The sequence below is a fragment of the Malaya genurostris genome, chromosome 1, assembly GCF_030247185.1.
Source record: "Malaya genurostris strain Urasoe2022 chromosome 1, Malgen_1.1, whole genome shotgun sequence".
Taxonomy (NCBI): domain Eukaryota; kingdom Metazoa; phylum Arthropoda; class Insecta; order Diptera; family Culicidae; genus Malaya; species Malaya genurostris.
In genome coordinates this window covers 51,817,881-51,840,302 of record NC_080570.1, presented here as the reverse complement: position 1 = coordinate 51,840,302, position 22,422 = coordinate 51,817,881, and the positions used below count along the sequence as shown (strand labels likewise).

Below are 22,422 nucleotides of genomic sequence, written 5' to 3'. Positions count from 1 at the left end.
CGGTGGCGACGAAGATGATGAGGAGCCACAAGGAGATGTCGCTCTACTAAATGATTTCACAATCTTCGAATATTTTGTGACGTATCGCAATCAATCTGACGTCTACGAAGATCACTTCAATGGTAAAAAGAATAATGTTCTAATTTTTGTATTAAAAATTTAAATTTTGAAAGATATCCCGTAATTCGAAGAACTAGATTATCTCAGATTCGTTTGAACTCGGTTGGAGATCCACTGAAATTCAAATCTGTGGCTATGTTTGAATATCGCTCTTCTTGCCCTGGTGAGATGTTCTATAAAACGGATTTGGCATCTGATAATTCCATTCCGTTGCCATATGAAAAACTTGTGGATCTGAAATCATTGATGCCCTTCGTTGGTTACTGTGAAGCACTGCTAAAGTCTCTAGTTATTATAAAACGAGGTCGAAAACTGACATCAAAGATAATCTGAATGAAAATTTGGAATAGTGTTTTCCATTATTATAGTAAAGAAAATTATTATTCGTCCGATCTATCAAAAAATAAAATTGCTGTTGTATTAATGTATTATTTTCTTTTATACACGTGTAAATTTATCATCCATATGGCACAACCAAAGAAAACATATGAACTACTGACAAGTATTAATTAAGAGTAAATAGCAGAAGACCAGCGAAGGAAGAGCGAAGACGTAACAACATATGATGTATGTTGAATGGCATAATTTCACGACGAATTTACAGTGATACCAGATTTAAGGGAGAACAGATGGACGAAATGACCACGTTCATGCAAAACAGGCGTATTTTATTTTTATCTTTTTTTGAGCGGATTGAAACACTTATCTGCATCAGTTTTGTTGTTGTTATAAGTTATTGTTTGAAACATTGTTTGTGAAATAGGATTTAATTATTGCGTCTCAAGTTTTACAAGCTATTTTTTCGAATACATGGGTTTGGAATTCCGTCCAATTCAAATGTTGGTCTTGAATTATTTTGCCGAAATTCAATGAAAAAAAAAATTAGAAAATACAAACAAAAGATCTAAATGAGCAACGTCATTTCTAGAAGTTTTCTGCAGCAAAAGTATCGGAATCGGAAATCCTCTAGAATTTAGTTTTCTTTATACAACTGAAAGAAATGTAATCTCTTTCGCCGGTATAGAATACTTCTCGGATCGGAGCTTAGGCTCCGGAGTAATGGATTGATAAACAATTGCTCTGCTCGGAGGATTAAATATATTTTCCATTAGTGTTATTTTGAAATAGCTTGTAGTGACGCATTTCCAAAATTTACTAAATTGATTGAATTAGCTGAAGACTTATTGAATACATTTAATGAAATTTATTACTATGATTTCGAAAAATGATCATCGTATCACGTGAATCAACAGGTTGACCTTTGCGAAACCCGTCAGCTGTTACAAGTGACTCAACAGGTGTAACCCCTTTCCATGAAGACGCTCTTATCAATATACCAAGCGACCCCATAAGAAGCATAAATATTTCCACAACTATCGTAATTGAAACTTGATGTAAAGAACAACGAATAATGGTTTTCATAATTTGATCACTGAAAAGTAATGCTATTAAGTATGACTTCAAAGAGGACAAATGCGCTTCGAAGACCAAATTATCGATTGGGTGTCATCTCCAAGTAACGTGACCAAGCACTGCAAAAGGGCTTCACGGTCGTGTTTTTTTTTCCAGCCAGCCTCTGTTCGCTTGGTGCTTTCGGGTGGCGAACGAAAATATGCCGCAATGAAGTACAATTTTCTCTCGGCCGCGTCACCAACCAATCCGCCACCGAAGCGTCGACCCTTCGCAGAACCGCCGTGGAAACGATGCGATGGCACGCGACCAGACTGACTGAGTTCGATCGATGTGACACATTGTAATGCGCGCGTCAATGATTAATGAATTTCGATCGGAACTGATAGAGTACGGGATGGTGTTTTCCCACAGGGCATCGGGGCGGTTGTGATCGCCTCGATGGATTGATTTTGATTAATTTACGAGCTTTTTTTTTGTTGGTTTTCTTTTTCTTTCTTAGCCGTGACGTCAACCGCCCCACTGGCAAGCGACTGAGATAGCGTGTACGTCGATTTTGAAGTAATCAGGTGGTTATCTCGTCGAGAAATAATCACGCTTGACAGAGCTAGGGTGATACGTTGGAGTTTTCCCTACCGTACCCAGAAAATTCATCGCTTCTTGAGGCGCTGTCTCGCACTAACCGCTAGCTGCCTCCGGAGGACGCCGTTTTCGGTCAGTTAGCTGCGACACTGGAAAATCACCACACCGGATAGTCCCTTCCTCCAAAGGGACTGCAACACTAGGGATACAAAAATACTCACTCGAAAAATAAAACTCGAAACTTTGTACTTTGTTAAAACACGCCCGTCTACTCGAAATGTATCACAATTCTAGACTCACGAAATTCACAGTCACTGTTCGGTGCGAAAGGCCTTATTTGTTCAGGTGGCAGGACCTCGCTAACTCGGAACGGCTGGAGGTCTCTTGCCCCTGCTGGTCTGTTATTTACTGACGCACCGTATGCACTGAACTAAAACTTCAAACCATGTCCACGCCGCAGCAGAACCCAGCAACCGCCGAGTCTTGTTCGACTTGGCCAGCTGCCAAGTGATGCTCGGCTTCACTTCGGATTCTGCTCGGCTGAACGATTCTCGTTATTGTTTCTGAAGAGCATATCGGTTTTTCGCACTCTCGCTACGCCTTCGGGGCACTGTTTACAGCAAACGACGTGTAATATGCCACTTCCCGCACACACACACACTGCCAAATCAAATCTGAGCTTTCAGACGGACTTCGTGTGTCGTTTTCTCTGCTAGCCCGAGCAAAAGCGCATGCCCCGATCCTTCCAAGTTTTGTACTGGAAGGCGCATTTTTCCATGGCACACTTTCCATCCCGAACGAAGTCAACGAACGAAGCAGACGAAGATGTTTGACTGTGGAAAAGGTGGCGACGATATTCTTGCTTTGGAAAATGATAAACTCTACTAAACACTTGCTTATCACCGTCCTCGGTACTGCTTCGATCCTGGCTTCGATGCAAGTAATGATGAAAAGAGGGTACTTCACGGCGGTGGAATGATTCCCAATGTATAGGATCTATGAAACAGGCGGAGAAAACCGGTCCCGTGATGCGCGGGGAAAACCGGCCGTGACTTTCCATTGCGTAGCGCATTATCGGTATGATGAAGTTAGAAATGTTGAGCCGGAGAGATGATCCGTTTCTTTACGGATTAGTTTTATACTTTTGTTCATTGCAGTAATGTTCAAAGGGGTTTGTACTACGTTAATTTAAAATTATTTGGTTAATTTTCCGTTTAATAAAACTAAATGTCAATTGAATTCGAAATTTGAATCTTATAGCTATTATTATATTTTTAAACACCAAATAATGAAAAAGATTTGGTTACTCTAATGTTTAACCTTATTTTGATATTCTAACTTAGAATGAATAACTCAAATGGAACCCAAAGATGCAGTAGAAGATATATGTAAATAAAATTCGTAAATTTTTCTGGATCTTTCCGATTCTACACACTTAGGTTTACTTAGTAATTATAATCACGATTGACAAGTGTTTAACAACCGGACTGTTTTTTAGGTTTCATAAGTACCGGTCTATTTACCGCAATGAATAAGCGTAACATTTACTGAAAACTTGATCGGAATTCACTAAGAGAGATTTCGACTGCTCTGATTCAATGTAATTCAATGTATTCTCAAGTTTCTTTTTATGCGGTTTTAGGCGACTTTGAAAATGTGAATTTTCAAATTTAAACGGTTTTCTTGTTTTTGTCTTAGCAATGAGTTAACATGAGACATCGAGATCTGGTGTTAACTCGAGAAAAATAAACATGAAATTGACTTTAAAAAAACTAGCAGTAGGTAATGTCAGAGATATGAACGCGAGATTGACGAAGAACTCGAGATGTGTTTAGATATCAATTAATTTGATACCGTTTGACCGTTTAAAATTTTGTAGTGCTGGAAAGGACAATTTGGTTTCCAAAGATTTGCGTTTGTATTCTAGTAAGCAGGGCGGCGATTTAAGAGAGTATTCTAAATAAGTTCTTCGCGTTACTATTGGGGTTCTGAAAAGGACCGTAAGTAGCTTTAGAGTCCTGGAAAAGACTGTTTGATTACGGATGATTACGTTTGTATTCCAGAAAGTAGGGCACAATTCCAAATCATTTGCAAGTTTGTTGTTTCAATATTTTATACATCTTAATATTTCAGTGAAAGATACCATCAAAATGCTGTACGGGATTAATTTCTGAAATTTTAGAAGGGCAAAATTGTGGAATTACCATACTACCATATTAAACACTGTCCGGAACATTTTTCTCGATTTTTTTACGATGCAGTCATATACTAGCATTATTTCCACTCGTTTGATGCGAATTTCGTACAGCGAAAAGTGCTTAAAGCTAATCAAATTCAGTGGCGTCTCGTCCTCATGTGCACCTCGTGCACTGCACAACCGGTCGAATTGAAGGAATGAACTGCGTCCCTAACCCCATCCAAATTCAATTATTTTCGTGGAATCTTGATTTATTCGATGAAAGCTGGTTGGATTGTACCGAAATTGCGTGTATTCACACGCATTTCATATACATCAGACATAAAATTTCAAGTATCTGTTGTCGCTGTGTTAGTGTTTTTTCCGTGCACATGAGTTACTGTACAGATTCAAGAAAAGAAAGAAATACTCAGCTCAGCTCTGAGATTTGTTTGTTGAAAAAAAATCCCATACGAAAGTATATCGTTATCTCATTGTATTGAAAAACACAAGCGAATCTTCATTCCTTAATCTTTAGTTTTCATATACAATGAGCTGTTACATCTGCTATCATACCACATAAGCAGTACACAACTAGTCAATTTTGTCACGAGACGCCACAGATCAAATTATTCTAGATTTGCACTAAACTGATAATTTTTACCTTCGATTTCCATTGAAGCAATCCTAATAGTTTAGAGTCATTAGAAACTGTTTCAATCATTGAAAGTAGTTAGAACGGCTGATTTTTTGTAATGTTCCCCATCGTTGTCCACTTTTCGTTTTCATTTCCTCCAATAGGTGTTTAGATTTATTTTTTCACTATTTAAACAATGTTTACATAATAAACATGGTATTAAAAACAATCTTCCACCTTCTTCCATTCGTTTCGTGAAAGAATTAGAGGAAATACTCAAACAAGGAAAAAGTTATATGGAGTAATTTAGTTACACTTTCGAGTTGTTAAATTTTAAAAATGCACCCATGTGAGCATAGTAAAGAATGAATTCGGAACCAGAATTTTGGAACTAAATTTTGAATCAGAATCCTGAAATTGAATACTGGAACATAATTCTGGGCCTTGAATCCGAAACTTCATTCTGGAGCTGAATTCTGAAAGCTCTGAGCTGAATTTTTTAACTCAATTTTGGATTCTAGAAAAAAATTCTGAAGCATACCTCGGGACCAGAATTTTGGAACTGAATTCTGAGCCAGAGTAATGGAAATAAATTCGAGAGTTTGTGACCTTCATAGATTCAGAAACATCAATTCCAGAGCAGAATTTAGGAACTCAGTTCTAGACAGGCCCGACAGACAGTACGAGTTGCTGGAAAGTTGTACCCACTCGGAAACTTCAAGAAGCTTTCCTGTTTATCGCGATAAATGTGAGCACGTTTTGTACACTTTGTGAACTGTCGTGCCGGATCGTGTCAACTGTTGAAGGCATATATAACATGAAAAATAATACAGAGCCTAGAGAATAGTTGAGAAAATCATAAAACTGTTTATGAAAATGTATAACACTTAGACCGTAGACCATTTCGCGAATTATTTTAATTCTTAGTTAAAATTTGACGGTTGAGCAGTTGTTTTTGATCGTGAGTAATTAAATTCAACCAAAACAAGAAGTATGTATTGCATAACGTACGAAAATCTTCGATTAAACTTACTTCGTTTGAAAATGTATTCAAACTTTTTATTGAGGTATTTTCTATGACTGAAAGTTTAAAAAAAATTACACAGAAGTAATTTTCACTAAAGATATCGGGTTATTTTCGACAACGACAAAATTACTGCTCGACTGTGACATTTTTGGTAGTATACCTTTGTACCGTTGATTTCGAGTAGTGGCAAGAAGTAAGATCTGGCTAGAAGACAACAGGATCCTTGTGGCTTCGTATCATGGGTAGAAGTCGTTTTTGTAAACATTCCTTGATGTATATTTCGCTGTTCATTGAAGCAATGGTGATGAAGGGTTTCGAAATCTTACCGCAGCTACAAATTGCTTGCCAGACCATAGCTTTCTTACCAAATTTTTCGACTTCAATCGATGTCTCGGACTGTTTTAACACTTACCCTTCTCGCACCGTATAATATTGTGGTCCCGGCAAGGATTTGTAATCGAGCTTCACGTAGGTTCCGTCGTCCATGATTATGCAGTTCAAATTTCCAGCAAGAATCGTATTGTACAGCTTTCGAACCCTCGGCCTGATCGATGCTTCTTGTTTCGGATTACGTTTTGGTTGTTTCTGCTTCTTATAGGTTCGAAGATTCAAACGTTCTTTAGCACGAAGAACATTTGACTTCGAAGTGCCCACTTATTTGGCCACATCCCGAACTGAAACCTTCTTTTGCTCGAACGCCTTCAGTATACGTTTATCCAACTGAGGGTTAGCAGGACCTTTTTTTCGACCCGTTTTCGGTTTATCCTCAAAGGTGTTATCCTCACCGAACTTCCTGATTGCATTTCGCCCGGCTTTTTCACTTACTCCTTCCATTTTTGCTATCTCTCTCAGTGACAGTCCGCGTTCTGTGCACCATTTGTACACAATTTTTTGACGTTGTTCTGCTGAAAGTCCACGCATTTTGAAACAAACTAGTGAAAACGAATAAACAACTGCACAAGTGGTTAGATAAGAGTGTAAACAACAGGACGCAGTCATAAAATTTGACAGAAATGAAAACTAATGAAAACGAATATACAACTGCACAAGTGGTTAGAGAAGAGTGTAAACAACAGGACGCAACCATAAAAATTGATAGATTCTTAACCATTGCGAAATGGCAGCGGTTTTTGGTTGCGTCCATACTTTCTGGGATAGTCTTTAATTCGCGAGTCGAGCAATTATTTTGTCGTTGTCAAAAAGAATCCGGCTCGAGAGCCTGGTTATTGGCTCGAGAGCATGGTTTGACAGTTCGATAATTATTTTCCGACACTGCAAAAAAATCTTTCAGAACAATTTCCATTTTTGAGTTTTAGTAATAAGTACTTTTGGGTAATTTCTTTTTCATAGCACAGACAAACAGACAAGACACTCAAATTAAGTTCTTGATTCATTTTAACATTCATTTCGATTATACCAGATTCATATTCGCACATACAAATTTCATACAGAATACGGACCTTACGCATACATATAATGCAAGTAATTTTGTTCGGTATTCAATTGAAAGTATTTTATTGGCTAGACAATTTATTGGAACGTTAAAGGAATTAAAAAAAATTGCCAGAGATTTACCGAAACGCGTTGCACAACTTAAGAATTTGCTGATTGATGCGGAAATCGAGCAAGACAATGACCCAAGTAACCATGGGCATTAAGTGATAGCGCTGAACTGGCATGAAATTAATACTAATACGATATAAATGAACGTATTGTAACCTTAACTTTGCGTTTAATTCATATATTTGAAATATAAACTCATTGAAACATTGCAATTACGTAGCATCCTAGTCCACATTTGAGTTTAAGTTAGTGAAAATGAAGTATGTTCAATTTCAAAAATTTTGACCGCTATTCTGGAACCAAATACTGGACACCGGTATAGTGGAATGATTTGAGTGAAAATGCCTTCAAAATAGGCTTCCGTTTCTACTGGGGTCAAGCAATCGACGGAAACTTCTTTCCCTGGATGAACCTTTTCAGGTTTGGAATGTAATAATAGTCACTGGGGGCCAGGTCTGGAGAATACGGGGAATGGTGCATCAAGCCGTACCGCAAATCATTCAATTTAACTATTGCTTTTATGCATCGATGCGCCGATGCATCTTTTTCCATAGCTTGACGAAAACTGATATGTACTCGTGTGACACGATCAGCTGTTATTCAAACACTAGTGGATAGATTATCATGTAATTTGGTATTGCGCCATCTAGAGGCTTGTTCTCAACAAAAATAAACACCGTTCGAAACTATTCCCGTCTTTTCTGTGAGAAGCCCGGGACTTTTAATTCCACCAACGAGTTGAAAACAAATTTTGAACACAATATACGAGTATTTAAAATTTTCTGCACCTTCGATTTAAATGACAGTTTGAAATGAATGGCAGATTCAGAATAACCAAAAACAGTTTGTAAGGCCAGAAACTAACATGACCTACAAATTAGAGCAGTTTTGAGCGACGTAGATGGTTTTGTACGATTCTATATGACCGATTGAAATTTCAATACCGGAAGTCGTACTTGGATCAAATTCAGCAGAATTTCATTTGAATTTGATTTTATGAAAATCGGATATGAGTGTATTCGGTTTATTATTAGTCAATTTCAAGAATGAAATTCAGGAATTGATCCTTAGTTTGTGAGAATCGGTTTCTTCATCTCCGACAAAATTGGATGACAATATTTGTTACACATATATAGACATTTACTCAGTTCGTTTAACAAAATCGAATGCTATCTGTTTGAAAACAAATAAAAAAAAAAGTTTGACAAATCAAGCACAATTTTGTCACACATCCCATCAAGACCTATAATCGCTTTATATGCATATATCAGGCAAATATGAAGCTCTATTTCATTACACTTGCAGTATATTCTCGCACATACAGAAGAATACGACTAAATGGTATTATTTAGTATAAATTTTAAGACTTAAAATACCGCGATACAGCAGTTGAATTTAAATTCATGGACTTGATTGGAAATTCCAACTTAAAAACATTCCATTCCTCACCCCATCCTTCTACCAGCAAAATCATTATCGTAACTGCCTTCATAGATAGAATCTCACCGCAGAAGACAGCTGCCGGAGTCAAACACGAATTGCTGAGCGCAGAAACTTTTTTAATGGGATCGACCTATTCTCACCAGCAACGGTGCGGGCTGCGATCCGATGGTTCATTTCGAACATCCGGAACGTCTTCAACGGCCGTGATCGAAACTCGGAAGACAGCAGAACAACTTCCGATTGCTTGCACTAATCGGCTGGCAGGCAGGCAGGCAGACAGGAAGGAGGCGGAAAAAGCACTCGAATCAGCAGCAGCCCAACCAGACCGGGACAACCAAGAAGGCAAAAATCACTGAACCAATCCAGCATCCAGCATAAGAAGCTTACGTCGGAAGGCGTTAGTCAGCCCGGTCGGCATATCAGAGACAATAGGAATGCAAAAACCGCACCAACTCTCCCACCTTCAGATGGCAGATGGCTCGGAGATGCCTTCATTGGGATCATTATGGGAAAAGTGCGTGCCAGTTCCGTGCGACAAAGAATTCCCCTTCCTTCTTTCCTTCCTACTACATCTGATTCATCCTTTTCTCACTCTTCTTAAACTTTCAAAAACCTCCATTATCCCATACAGTCAGCTTTCCTTTTACCACCACAATCGGATGGGTCGGTCAGAAGAGAATCTCCTTCCCCTTCCGAGAGTAAGCCACTTTCATCGTAGAAGATAGCACTGCTCGGAATTCTATCCGAGTATAACTGCTTCTCGAGCGGGGTGGAAAGTCGGCGAGGTGCTCAGTGAAAATGATGACTAAGATAACGATGATGAAAATGATCTTTTCAACATGTTTTCCGACTAAGAAAGCCACATTCCCTAGTCACTTCCTCGGAAATAAATCAACCCCGGACACTGGAATAATGCTTCGACTTGCTGCTTGACGGAACATTTCCTTCCGTCATACTTATGAAATACTTGTGATTAATTGAAATTGTTCGGCTCTGCTGTTTCACGGTCCGATAAACCGAGTAGTGCAACGGAGACGAACCGGGAAGCCGACATCGATGCGTTCCATACGGTCCGACACACAACACTCACCCACACACACACATATCACATTTCCATCCGCACAGTTTGACACCCGAGGCCATCTCAAGAATATATCAAAGCCCTTATCAATATTGAATCTATGGAACGAGTGCCGGTCAACTTGGATAGATTTGGTTCCGGACGCTTATCAGGATGCCGTATGCGAAGGCGTATCAAAAGATGCGGATGGTTAGGGACTAGAATGGCATAGGAACAGTTTTGACGATTAAAATCCAGTTGATGCGGAACATTTAACGAACACCTCACTAATCTTGGTAAATATCAAGCTAGTTGTATTGTTGGAAAGTAGCATTCGGGCAATGTTGCTCGAATATCAAAAATACAACGAATGTCTATGATCATCGCTCGCTTTCCTTCGCCTTTGTTCGATAATCGTTCTGGTATTCGGACTTGTCCGTATATTCGGGCGCGAACGAAGCCGACGCTGCTTCGTTACTTGCACGAATATCTATTCCTTGCAGTTGTTATTCGCATTGGACATACCCCCGAATGACTTAACGCGAATATCGAACGAATATTCATACAGCGATCATCGCCAAACCTAATTCGCGATGATCGTTCGTGCTGTCTTTGAAACATGCAAATTAAGATGTTTCCCCCCGCACTATTACCATAGTCTTATGTGTATGTGATGAACCATATTCCAGCATTCTCCCATTACTGCTAGCGAACGAGATATGATGATTTTATTAGATGAAAAATGCTTCGCGAAGAATGGAAATCAACGATCTTCGCCGTGACGCTATTCGAACGAATTCGAAGAATAAAATAAATGAACGAATGACAAACGAATGTATAAAATGAACATGCACGATGTATACCAGCAGCGAAGAATGGATTAGTATATTCGGGTTCTCTACGATTATTGCTTATTCCTTTTGCACCCTTCTCTCTTTCGAGCAGTGAATAGTTCAACGTTGTTCGAGACTGGCATATTCGAAGGCAGTATAATCACAGCAAGGATGCGTGAATGAATTAGTTACACGAAGAATATTTGCAACATTGCATTCGGGTTATCAAAATAACTCCCAACAAAAGGATTGATTGTTTGGAGGGATTCTTAAAAAGACAACAATGAGAGAAGAGTTTGACGAAAGTGCTTGATTTTGAGTTGGTTGAGTTAATACATCATTTTGACGTTAATACATCTTACTTTACTATGGGATGCCTTTTCAAAATTTATCTTGTATATATCTTGTTTTAACAAACGTATCAACATAAATATTTCTCATCTTTTTTTTTATCAGCAATTTTTGTTAAAATTTTCTGTAGAATGAGATATTGATTGTTCGATGGTTGTAAGAAAAACTCCCAAGTCCTGTCACCCAGTAATAACTAAGCGATATCTAGATCTGGATTCTGGTCCTGAACACTGGATTAGAATATTGAATTATCGAACAAGGTTTCAGGATCAGAATACTGAATCTGAACATGGATTCTTGAAAGAGATTCTTTATTCGAATATGGTTTCTAAACATGTAGCAGAATTTAGCACTTATATTCAGAACATGGATCTGGATTCTAGACCTGGAGTGAGATTGTGAATCTGAACTCTTGACAGAGACCTTAAATTAGATTCTGGACCTGGATTTGGCGCCAGAACTCTCTTTTCTAACCTTCTGACAGAGTTTCCGAAACGAAACTTTGAACCTATTTTGCATTTGAACGTTGAGCCTGAGTTGGATTCTGGACCGGAATTGTCTAGGATTCCTCAATTCTAAACTTGAACCTAAACTATTGACAGAGATTCTAAACCTAGACCAGGATTCTGAACCAGGACCCTGGAGTTGGATATCCGATAAGGTTTCTGGATCTGAATACTGAATCTGAACATGGATTCTTGAAAGAGATTCTTTATCCGAATATGGTTTCTAAACTTGAAGCAGAATTCAGCACTTATATTCGGAACATGGATCTGGATTCTAGACCTGGAGTTAGATTGTGAATCTGAACTCTTGACAGAGACCTTAACTTAGATTCTGGAAATGGATTTTGCGCCAGAACTCTCTTTTCTAACCTTCTGACAGAGTTTCCGAAACGAAACTTTGAACCTATTTTGCATTTGTACTGTGAGCCTGAATTGGATTCTGGACCTGAGTTCTCTAGGATTCTTCAATTCTAAACTTGAACCTAAATTATTGACAGAGATTCGAAACCTAGAACAGGATTCTGAACCGAGTTGGATATCTGATAAGGTTTCTGGATCTGAATACTGAATCTGGACATGGTTTTTGAACCAGAATTCTGACAGAGATTCTGAGCCTGAGGTAGAAATCTACACTTGGATACTGAGCATGGATTTGGATTCTAGACCTGAACCTGATTTCTTGGTTTGAACTCTCGATGAAGGTTTCGGGGAAGGATTCTGCAGCTGGATTAATGATTCCAAACAAGATTTGGCAGAGATATTGGGAATGCACCAGATTCGTGAACCTGGAACTTGATACTGAAGCTGGATAAAGAAACATAACTCTGGACTTGGATTCTGGGCCAATATTTTGAAGCATGAATAAGGACCTGGTTTCTGGATCTGTGTTTGGGGCCTGTATTCTGAGCTTGGATGCTGATTCTGTATCCTGAAACTGGAGCAGAATTCTTTATTTGGATTCTAAATCTGTATCTGGATTCTGTACATGGATTCTGAAATTTAATTTTCAACCTGAACTTAGACTTTAGCTCTGGGCCAGAATTCTGACCTCGGACCAGCACCTGACAGAGTTTTTTAACCTGAACCTTAACTCTTCACCTGGATTCTGGATCTAGTTTCAGAACATGGACCTGGCTTCTTGATCGAAAATCGGGATCCGAGTTTTGTGCCTGCATTTTGAACCTGGGTTTTAGACCTGAGCTTCTGACAGGAATGCATAGGTTTTCGTGTGTTTTGTACATAAGTTCTGATCCCAGGCCTAGATTCTGGGTGTGAATTCCTGGCAGAAATTTCGGATATGAACCCAAATTCTGAACCGGGAAGCAGGATTCTGGGTCTGAATTCCGAACATGCATCTGAATTCTGGATCTGATCTCAGGATTCTGAACAAGATTTTGGACTCGAACCCTGGAAATCGTTCTGACCATCTGGATTCTGAACGTGGACCTTTTTTCTGTATTTTATATGAATTCAATTTGGAATAAAGACATGATATGAATTTCTAATAAAACATTGAAACTCAGTCCCAAAATTCCGTTGTATTTACAGAATTCAAATATAAAATGCATTCCAGAATCCTGATTCAAAATTTAGTTCCAGAATGCAGGTCTAGAGTCTAGATACAAAAAATTAGGAACCAGATTTTGAATATTTTTTTAATTATATTCCGGATCTGGATTCCATAACCGAATTTCGGATCAGGATTCTGGATTCGAAATTGAAAATTGAATCATGGCCTCGAATTTAGACTCAGAACGAATCTGTGTGTGATCAGTTCAACTATTCAGATCCAGAATTCAGTTCCCGAGTGCAGGTTCAGAATTCAGTTAACGAATCTACTATCAAAATTGAGTTTCAGAATTCAGGTAAAGATTTCAGTTCTAGCATTCGACTCCGAAATACGGTTTCAGAACCAATGCAGAATTCAGGTCCAGAATCCGGTTATGTCTTTTACATTACACACCCACCTTTTCAAATAAAAGATTTCACATTAAGTCTTAATTATTCAAAACAGTTTATATAGTATAAATAAATGTAGCATTCAAAAGAATAGCAACGAAGACGATTTAAGCGGTTTAACATTGTGAACTGTTCTTTGTTTAGTGATCAAAAGTGAAATCATTTAAAACAATTAGAAATTAGATTTATGTAGCTTCTATTAGTAAACCCGGAAAATAGGATCCTTTAACACGCGAAAGGCACGGGATATGGAGGGTTGTCGTAAAACTATTTATTTTTCCGGAAAATGCTTTTTTAACAGAAAATATTTAGTTTTGTTTATTTTGTGTAGCGCATACAAATGCATTGAAGCAGTGTTGCTATCTTTTTTATTAGGGAATTTAAATCTACATTCATAAAATATAAGCAATTTTCCATCAAACATTGGTGGAAATTCGATCAAAACTGATATTTCATCCAAAAATTCAGACTTAACATTCATTTGAGAATAAATTATTGCTAAAAAGATTGTTTAAAACTTAATCGTTCAAGCCACTTTGATAAACTGACTTCATCCATCAACCATTGCATTATTTTCTCATTTAAACCTATTTACTTCGGAACGGCTCTCGAAATTAGCGAATTTTCTTGATTTGCGGTCTTTGAATTGAAATAAACGTGAAAATGTTTTGGTGAATGCATTATTTTTATTAATTTTTAACGTTTCGTAACAATCAATTGAGCATACTTCAGCTGTTGATTTTTTTTTTATGTAGGACTACGTCTTCATTTACTATGCTTACCTGGGTGCATTTTCAAAATTTCACAACACGGGAGTGTAACGAAATTACCGCAGATTTTTTTCCTAATAACTTTTTCTCTGTTTGAGTATTCACTTTAATTCCTTCGCAAAACGAATAGAAAAAGATGTAAGATTGTTGTAAATAGCACGTTTATTAAGAAAACATTGTTTAAATGGTGAAAAAATAGATCCAATCACGAAACATCAAAATCAACCGAATTTATAAATAGACCCTGTAGCAGTCTTGATAATCCATGAACGGACTCATCGATGCATTATTGAACTGGTGCCTCCGTCAATAACGAATAAGAGGTTCCATTCCTCAAGCGTAAACGCAGATAAACAACAACTAGTTTTTCTGTGAGCATATTTGCTGTTGGACGTTCGCAGTTTGAGTTTCGCTTCAAACAAAGGCGATTGCGTCATTCAGCTGTTGATCGCTTGCATTGGAGAAAAAGAAAACGAAAAGTGGACAACGATGAGGAACATTATACAAAACTGCCTAAATCTAAAGAACTGTTAATGTAACTTTCTTTGCAAATCAAAGGTATAAATCATCAGTTTAGTGCAAATCTAGAATAATTTGATATGTTGTGCACTTTTCGCTGTGCGAAACTAATGCAATTTAGCACATAAAAGCAAAGCCTCGGCATTACATTCCTATGGTGGAATTTGGCCTTTCTGTTTCAACAGACTTCGCAGCCGATTCTTAGTGTACAGAATCATTGCATGGCTAGTACTATGGATCCTACTGACACTAAGAATCCTTCCAGGTCGGGGCTCGAACAACCAACATACGGTATATAAATATAGTAGAAAATACCACCTTCTGTAATCGCGCGATCATATCATTCAGCTGCTGGTCATTTGCGTGCGAGTAACAGTAAAAATACATTAAATCGGCCCGAAAAATGAAAAACGGTAATCCGAAATGAAATAACCTTAAAATTGTATACGTTGGTATTTTTGTAGCCGTTAGAACCGCTATTTTGAATTTTTGATCTATTATGTTCATTGTTCGCTCCGTGCGCAGTGCGGCTTTTGTTTCAAACAAGTGCGGAAAATTCTTTAAAGTATGATCACAACGGAGAGAATACACGTATACAAATCGAGATGGACGGCAGAGATGGCATTTCACCAGAGTTATACACGCTAGAGTCAGATTTTTGCCACGCCGTGGTGCAAAAAACGAATCACCGCACAAAGAGGAAAGCGCACTTCTTCTCAGTGTCGAATAGACAGCATTTGAGTGTGTGCTTGTGGTTAAAGCAGCTGGCGCGAGTGAAACACATTCTCTTCGCATGAATCGCTCACACGCGCTCTCGTCTAAATACACCCAAGTGACCACTGGCGCGTGATTGTGAGCGAACACTTCTGTGAACTTCAATTAATAGAAAGTAGATCTGGCCTTGCTATGAAAAATTTGCAAGGAAAACCGAAAATTTTACGATAAATTGTTTTATTTTGCTGATTTTGCGTGTCCACGCTTCATCTACGAAAACCATACAGCAGAGTGCTCACCGGCGTGTACACCTCTGTGAAAGTATCTGCATCCACCTCAGAGAATTTATTAGCTAATGCTCTAGCACTTTGGTGCGATTCAGTGGAAGAGGTAAAAGGAAATAAACAAACGCACTCATGATGCGTGCACACTTACACAACAGTGGTGTATAAATGTGAAAGAGAAGAGCTCTCGTTGAAGTTGTCAGTGCGAGGGGAGAAATTTTGCTTGCTCTTCGTCACACAGAGGAGATAGACATCTCTGATGGACGGTGTTCTACGAAGAAAAATCAACGATCTCTTCAAGTAAGAGAAATTAAGAAATAAGTTTCACTTTTTTGAACATGTTTTCTTCCCAGGAAGAATTTTTTAATACTTAGTATTTTTTCGTATTTTAGAAACGTATTAGAAAAGAAAGTTCGTGCTGTTTTAAGAATGAGTGTGTGTGCCAAAGAATCTCAGCTGCTGGAATTACCCTGTTTATTGACGTACTCTGCACTGCTAAAAAGCAACACTTTTCTCAAAAGTGTTTCTCTACATAAATTTCATGTTTCTAGTCGCACTAAACAATCAAGCACACTCCATTTGTTTTATAAAAGTTTAACGCATAAATATAAAGTGTGTCGTGATATGACATATGCGAGTGTCATCTTACTTGAATCCCATCATCAGGATCTCAAAAATGGCTTCATTTAGGAGAAAGGTTACTATGAGCAAATTTATTTGCCTTCAATCTGTAGAATGATATTCGGGCGTTCAATGGATAATTGATTTTTTATCAAGAAAATTGTAATGATATATGTTTTGCTTATTATATGATGGGGACAGCAGGGATTTGTCAGGGTTTCATTCCGATGTTATGCAGACAATACAATTTTTTCGATTTAGGAAGTTTGTGTAGCATTTTTGCTCGGTAATTTTTTGTAGAAACTGCGAGTGACAGCTTCTTGTTCTTTGAATCAGGCGCCAGGTGTCGTAATGGTTCGAGATAGGTAGAAAATTTCTTATTATGGGAAATTTGAATGGCCTTTTGAAACCTAGTCTTCTGGATCGCTCGTTTTACTTTCTATTGCAATTCTTAGAATTATAGCAATAAGATAGATAAATGTTCCCGCCCAGGCATGGCCCAAAGAGCACCGTTTAGCTTGATTATGTAGTGCGGTGTATCCCCGGTAGGGTTGATTGTATCCACAAGCCGTTCTTGCTTTATCTCAGATGAACAATAAAGATGACGACGAATAAAAAATTAACGGGACCGATGCAGCAGAACATATTTCCCAACAGACCGCAGGCATACTGCAAACAGAATCTTCTGGAACATCGGTACCGTTTTCTTTCGAATGCGAGTCCACAAAACATCCCTAGGGTAGTGAAAGAACAGAACAAAAATCGCAGAACAGGGAAGCTAGTAGGAGGAAAGAAATCAAACATTTCCTGGCCACCAGCGGCCACCAGTATTCCGATGTCGTGCGTCCATTTTCACCATCACGGTGAATATCGATCAATTTCCGTCTATGAGTGCATTCTGCATCGATTGATATCGGTTGGATGTGCTCCGGGCTTTTCCGGAAATAAAAAATTACGAAGTTTAGTTTCTTCCTCAAACAGAATGCACCAGTGAGACTAAAACTTTGGTTTTTAATGCATTTAGAAAGTTAAAGTACGTACACCCACTATATATTCGACAAACTGGAATATGTAATCCAACACAAAAACTGAAAATCGGTATTTATCTGTATGAAAATTGAAATATCGGTATTTTGAGAGAGCATATCTGTATTCCTGTATCGAGTCCAAAAATAGGTATAAATACCGAGAAATCGGTATAGTTGGCAGAGCTGAATGACAGTTTCTCTTTGTTCACTTTCTCTGTTAAAATCTGTTAAAGTCTAGGAACAGGGATGCCAGGTTTACAGATTTTCGATTTTCTGCACAGATTTCTGGAATCGATCACAGACTTGCAGTGAGCACCAAAAAGTCTTTAATTTGCTAGGGAAAACTGAGAGTTAATTAATATCCATCGCTCTGAATGGAAGTAGTTAGACCTTTTTTTTTGCTCACCAAAATATTACCGGTAATGACATAATAGTTACGGGAAACGTGCACAGATTTTGCACAAATTGTTTTTTTGGTTTCATCACAGATTTTTGAAAAAAAAGGCGGGTGGGTAATGTCAGAGACATAACTGGATGTCGTGAATACGAAAACAACTGACATGTTCCTTAACACTTCCGAATATCAATTAGTTGATCAATTGTATGAATTATGCAAGCATTCCCCTTTTCCATATTTTTCGCAAAAACAAAGAAGGCTACACTTGATCTCGATTACTGTAAATTTCACACAGCGAAAAGTGCACAAATCTAACCAAACTGTTCCAGATTTGCACTAAACTGAGAATATTTCCTTTCGATTTGCGAAAACAAATCCTAATAGTTCTTTAGAAAACTTTTAAAGCCATTAGAACGGCTGATTTTGTGTAATGCTCTCCACCGGTGCTTTTTAACCAATGCAAATGACTGGCAGCCGTGACGTAATGTGACTTGTCGGAAGCGAAACTAGCTTTGCAAACGACACAAAATACATCTGCTCGCAGTGGCGATAGAATCCAAACTAATCCAATTTTTGTTGAGAGGTTTGTTTTTACCTGACTTCGTTTGTAGCTTTTTTTCTAATGGGCGGTCCTAACGGCTATAAAAATAGCCGCATACAGAATTTTTATGTCGATTATTTCATTTCGAATTTGCATTTCATTGAAAGAAACTGTCCGGATGCCGTACGGGATTTATTCCTACCTTTCAGAAGGACCAAATTGTGGAACTCAGTACGATATTAAACACTGTTCGGAACATTTTCTCGAACGATTTGTTGTACAGCAGCAGCGCTTAAGTTGAAAAAATTCGATTCTATTGGTAGTTAGATTATATAAATCCTTCTACAGATGAGCTATGAGCTATGAGCTTTCAAAATAAGAGAAAGGCTAACGCGCCTTATGAATTATCCTCTTTGATACTCGTTTATACCAAACATTTCAGAGAAGTTTAATTTTGAATTATTTGAGATTATGCCACACAACTGAATATTTTATCATAAAATTGTGATCATATTTCCGATGGCATGTAGCAATAATTATGTTTATTCGTTAGATACAACAAGAGATATTCACGATCAAAAACTTATCACTCTCTCAGAGGGTAAATTTTGAAAAGGCACCCCATAGTAAAGTAAGTCGTATTCACGACAAAAAAGGATCTGGAATCCTTGCAAACGGCATTATATTTTTGTTGATTTTATCACGTTCATAAATCGAAATATGTCAATAAATTGCGACATTACATATTACGCGTTGAACGTGATTTTGACACTACTAGCGACAATCATCCCAATTGTAGTTTTCAAATGTAGTATAAAAAGTACTAGAATTTAAACTTTTTTGGCAGATTTCATGTCCACCAAACCTTAACGTGCCTAGTTTTTTATATTTATCACGGAATGAAGATTGTTTTTTTACAATTCTAAATATAATTAAATTATTTTCTTGGTCTTACGTGGTATGTATATTTGAAAAGCAATCAATTCTAGTAAAATTTTAACTATACCAAAAAAACGACTACTACTCAATGATCACAAAGAACGGACGTTTAAATTAAGTTCACTGAGACAGTTCTACACATGTTAGTATTGAAACAATTTAACCTAAAAATAAATAGAAGAATTACTCGACATTTAGACAAACGTTCTTTGTGTTGCAAGCTAATTCGACGAAAACTAATGCAATCAGCAAGGGGCAAGCTAATTATGATCAGCTAGTTATCTAAATTTCTGTTACTAATAAATGATATCGCATTCAAAGCTACTAGTAGTTGTCTGTGAAATGTATTGCAAATGAACTGTTCCTTATGTATGGGCTTTAAACAGAGCTGATGTGATAATTTCGTTCAGAGATAGTTGTGTTCCTTACCTGGAAAAGAAAAGAGAAAAAAGGCTCTTGTTAGGAATATAGTTTTTGTAGTTTTATATGTTTATTTAGATGTAGAATATTCATTGTATAGTTCGGTATAGTTGGAATATGACACAAAATAGTTATAACTTGAACAAAATTATTTCTGTTAACTTAAACTGTTATTTCCAAACGTCATTCTACTTAAAGTAACACCAGTTATTCCGTATTCAACAACCTAGTAATTTCACCCGTTGGACGAATCGTGCGCAAGACCAACACGGAACCGCAAAATAACCTAATTTTAAGTACATTCCATCCAATTTGGGGGTTCCATTCAATAATCTATCTTGGCTCTAGGTTGTTTTCGTAAGGCACGTGCAAAAAAATACTTAAAGATGAGTTATATTTCCTCTACGGTTGAGTCGTATTGACTCAATTTCAGGTTGATACGGTTTACTTATTTTTTGCTTATTGAACGAAACTCTTGCTGTTGGGTGATTTAGCTATTTGTATTTTGACAACAATGGAAGGAATAAATGAAAGAAAAGCGGCCTCTATCACGACGCCATCTTGATGAGATCAAAATCGGAACTTCAAAATCAGCTGCAACGTAAACAAACAAACAGTAATGCATTTGTTTAACGCGTTTACCTTGTTAAGTACACGAAAATTAGTGAATTTTGTGTCGAATCTCTCACAATAACTTGTCGGTTTACCTAAAATACAGCAGACAGTGTTTTGGGACATTAAGTGGAGATAATTCTCACAATTTGAGAGTCGCGATGAGTATCAAAACATCGCAGTGTTTGGGGCTCGAAACGCGAGGGGCTCAACGTAATCAGTATACTTGCAAGTGGCTGGTGCTCACATACCGGTGTCAGATGGCTGAAGAAAAGATTCAAAAGAACTCAAAAATAAGTAAAAAGAAATCAAATAATAGTTAGTTTTTATTTTCCGTGCGTTCCGACTAAGTTTGCCTTTTATACCTATGTTTATACTATTTCTCGTTACAGTGAAAGAGTGATGAGGATAGCAAAAGAACTCTCACGGCGACGACCAATCGTCATTGAATCGTCATCGTCGCTGTCAATGTCAAATAGACTTTAAACATTCACTCGTTATCTACACTCAAAATAATAATCATATTATAGTTACGTGAAAAGTTATGTGAATATTTTCCACCCTACTTTTCACGTAGGTTTTAATGTACTGGCATTTAAAAGCTGTTTAATGCATAATCCAGTAAAAGTTACGTGTTTCATAGGTAAAATGTAATGTACTGTTCATATCACATTTATCTATCAGTTCATATCAAATTTAGATACCAGAAAATTACTATTTTATATATTGGTTGAAGTCGAAAGGGAGATTCCAGATTTTGATATAAATCTATGAAATGAAAACATCCCATGAAATATAAAACATTTATTTCAGAAAATTGTCATATAATTCCAATGGCTTAAAAAGCAACTAATAACGTCGTGGTATCTCAGATCGACAAGCCTCCAGAAATCGTTTATGTTGTCACTGCCATCCAACCGAAGCCGAAGTCGAGATCCAAGAACTCCCACAACACTACCGATGCAGGTTGAAGTCGCATTACATGGTTCCAGTGTCTCTAGCTCCGGTCCAGTTGAACACATGGAAACTTTCATACTGGAATGGTCCAGTCGATGGAGTAAAAAATTGTAATTAAATAACTTTTCTCGCAAATATTTACATTACTTACACTTCGAGGGCCACTGCTCACCATTTTCAAAATCGAGTTTTTCACACTGGAAATTCACGTAGATTGTTTGACGTTTGGTCAATTCACGTAAACCATATGTGATGACTATATTCATTTTAGGGGATGTTCGTATAACGTTCATTTTCGTCACGTAAAATATTCAATTTGACATTTGAAACCATTCTACGTGATTTTTCAAGTGAATCGAACGTGAATTTTTATTTGAGTGTAGTCATCTGCGTCAACGTTGCCAGGTATACCGATTTATCGGTATTTATACAGATATATGTCCTCTATACCGCAATACAGATATGTACTCCCAAAATATCGATAATTCATGGATCGTACAGGCTGTTACGAGACCTTTTTTTGCTCACCAAACTGAGCTTTGGTGACATTTCCGTGAACTTATGTTGACGAGATTTTGATACCAATATGGAACAGATAGATTTTTGCGCCGAATACAGATTTTTGGAAAAATGACCTGGCAACTCTGATCTGCGCATTTCCACTGGTTCGTTTTGCTGCACGTGTTAGTGAGACAAGCTTCGTATGATAGGTGATAAACTGGGGGAGTTTTTCCAGTTTAAATTGAATTTAAATTTTGAAAACCGATTTTAATTAAATATTCAAAACTGTTCAGTTTTGGTTGTTTAATAGCAGGGCCAGCGGGGCGATGAGTTGGGCATCATGGAATTTAATTACAAAACAAAAATCATTACAGCTGCTCAAATCGCTGCATCACAAAAGTAATTATATAGGGTGCAAAAATATTCAGCAATTATTAACAAGTGTATTAGCT

At 37.5% G+C, this 22,422-nt stretch overlaps 1 protein-coding gene across 12 annotated transcripts in view; it reads right to left on the bottom strand.

The window, feature by feature from the left end:
- The window catches only part of LOC131439375 (complexin), a 721,216-nt gene that overhangs the window by 195,905 nt on the left and 502,889 nt on the right, over positions 1-22,422 (bottom strand). Inside the window, exons 1-2 of one of the 12 annotated variants that reach the window (XM_058610377.1) lie at positions 2,334-2,557; positions 2,172-2,261 (exon numbers count right to left, since the gene is read on the bottom strand). The exons of 8 other annotated variants lie outside the window; for them this stretch is intronic. In XM_058610377.1, the coding sequence (XP_058466360.1) occupies positions 2,172-2,184 (13 nt within the window). In that variant the 5' untranslated portion in view covers positions 2,185-2,261; positions 2,334-2,557. Of the gene's footprint in view, positions 1-2,171; positions 2,558-22,422 lie in introns of those variants that run through there. 3 more of the 12 variants (XM_058610396.1, XM_058610369.1, XM_058610385.1) reach the window with 3 other exon arrangements.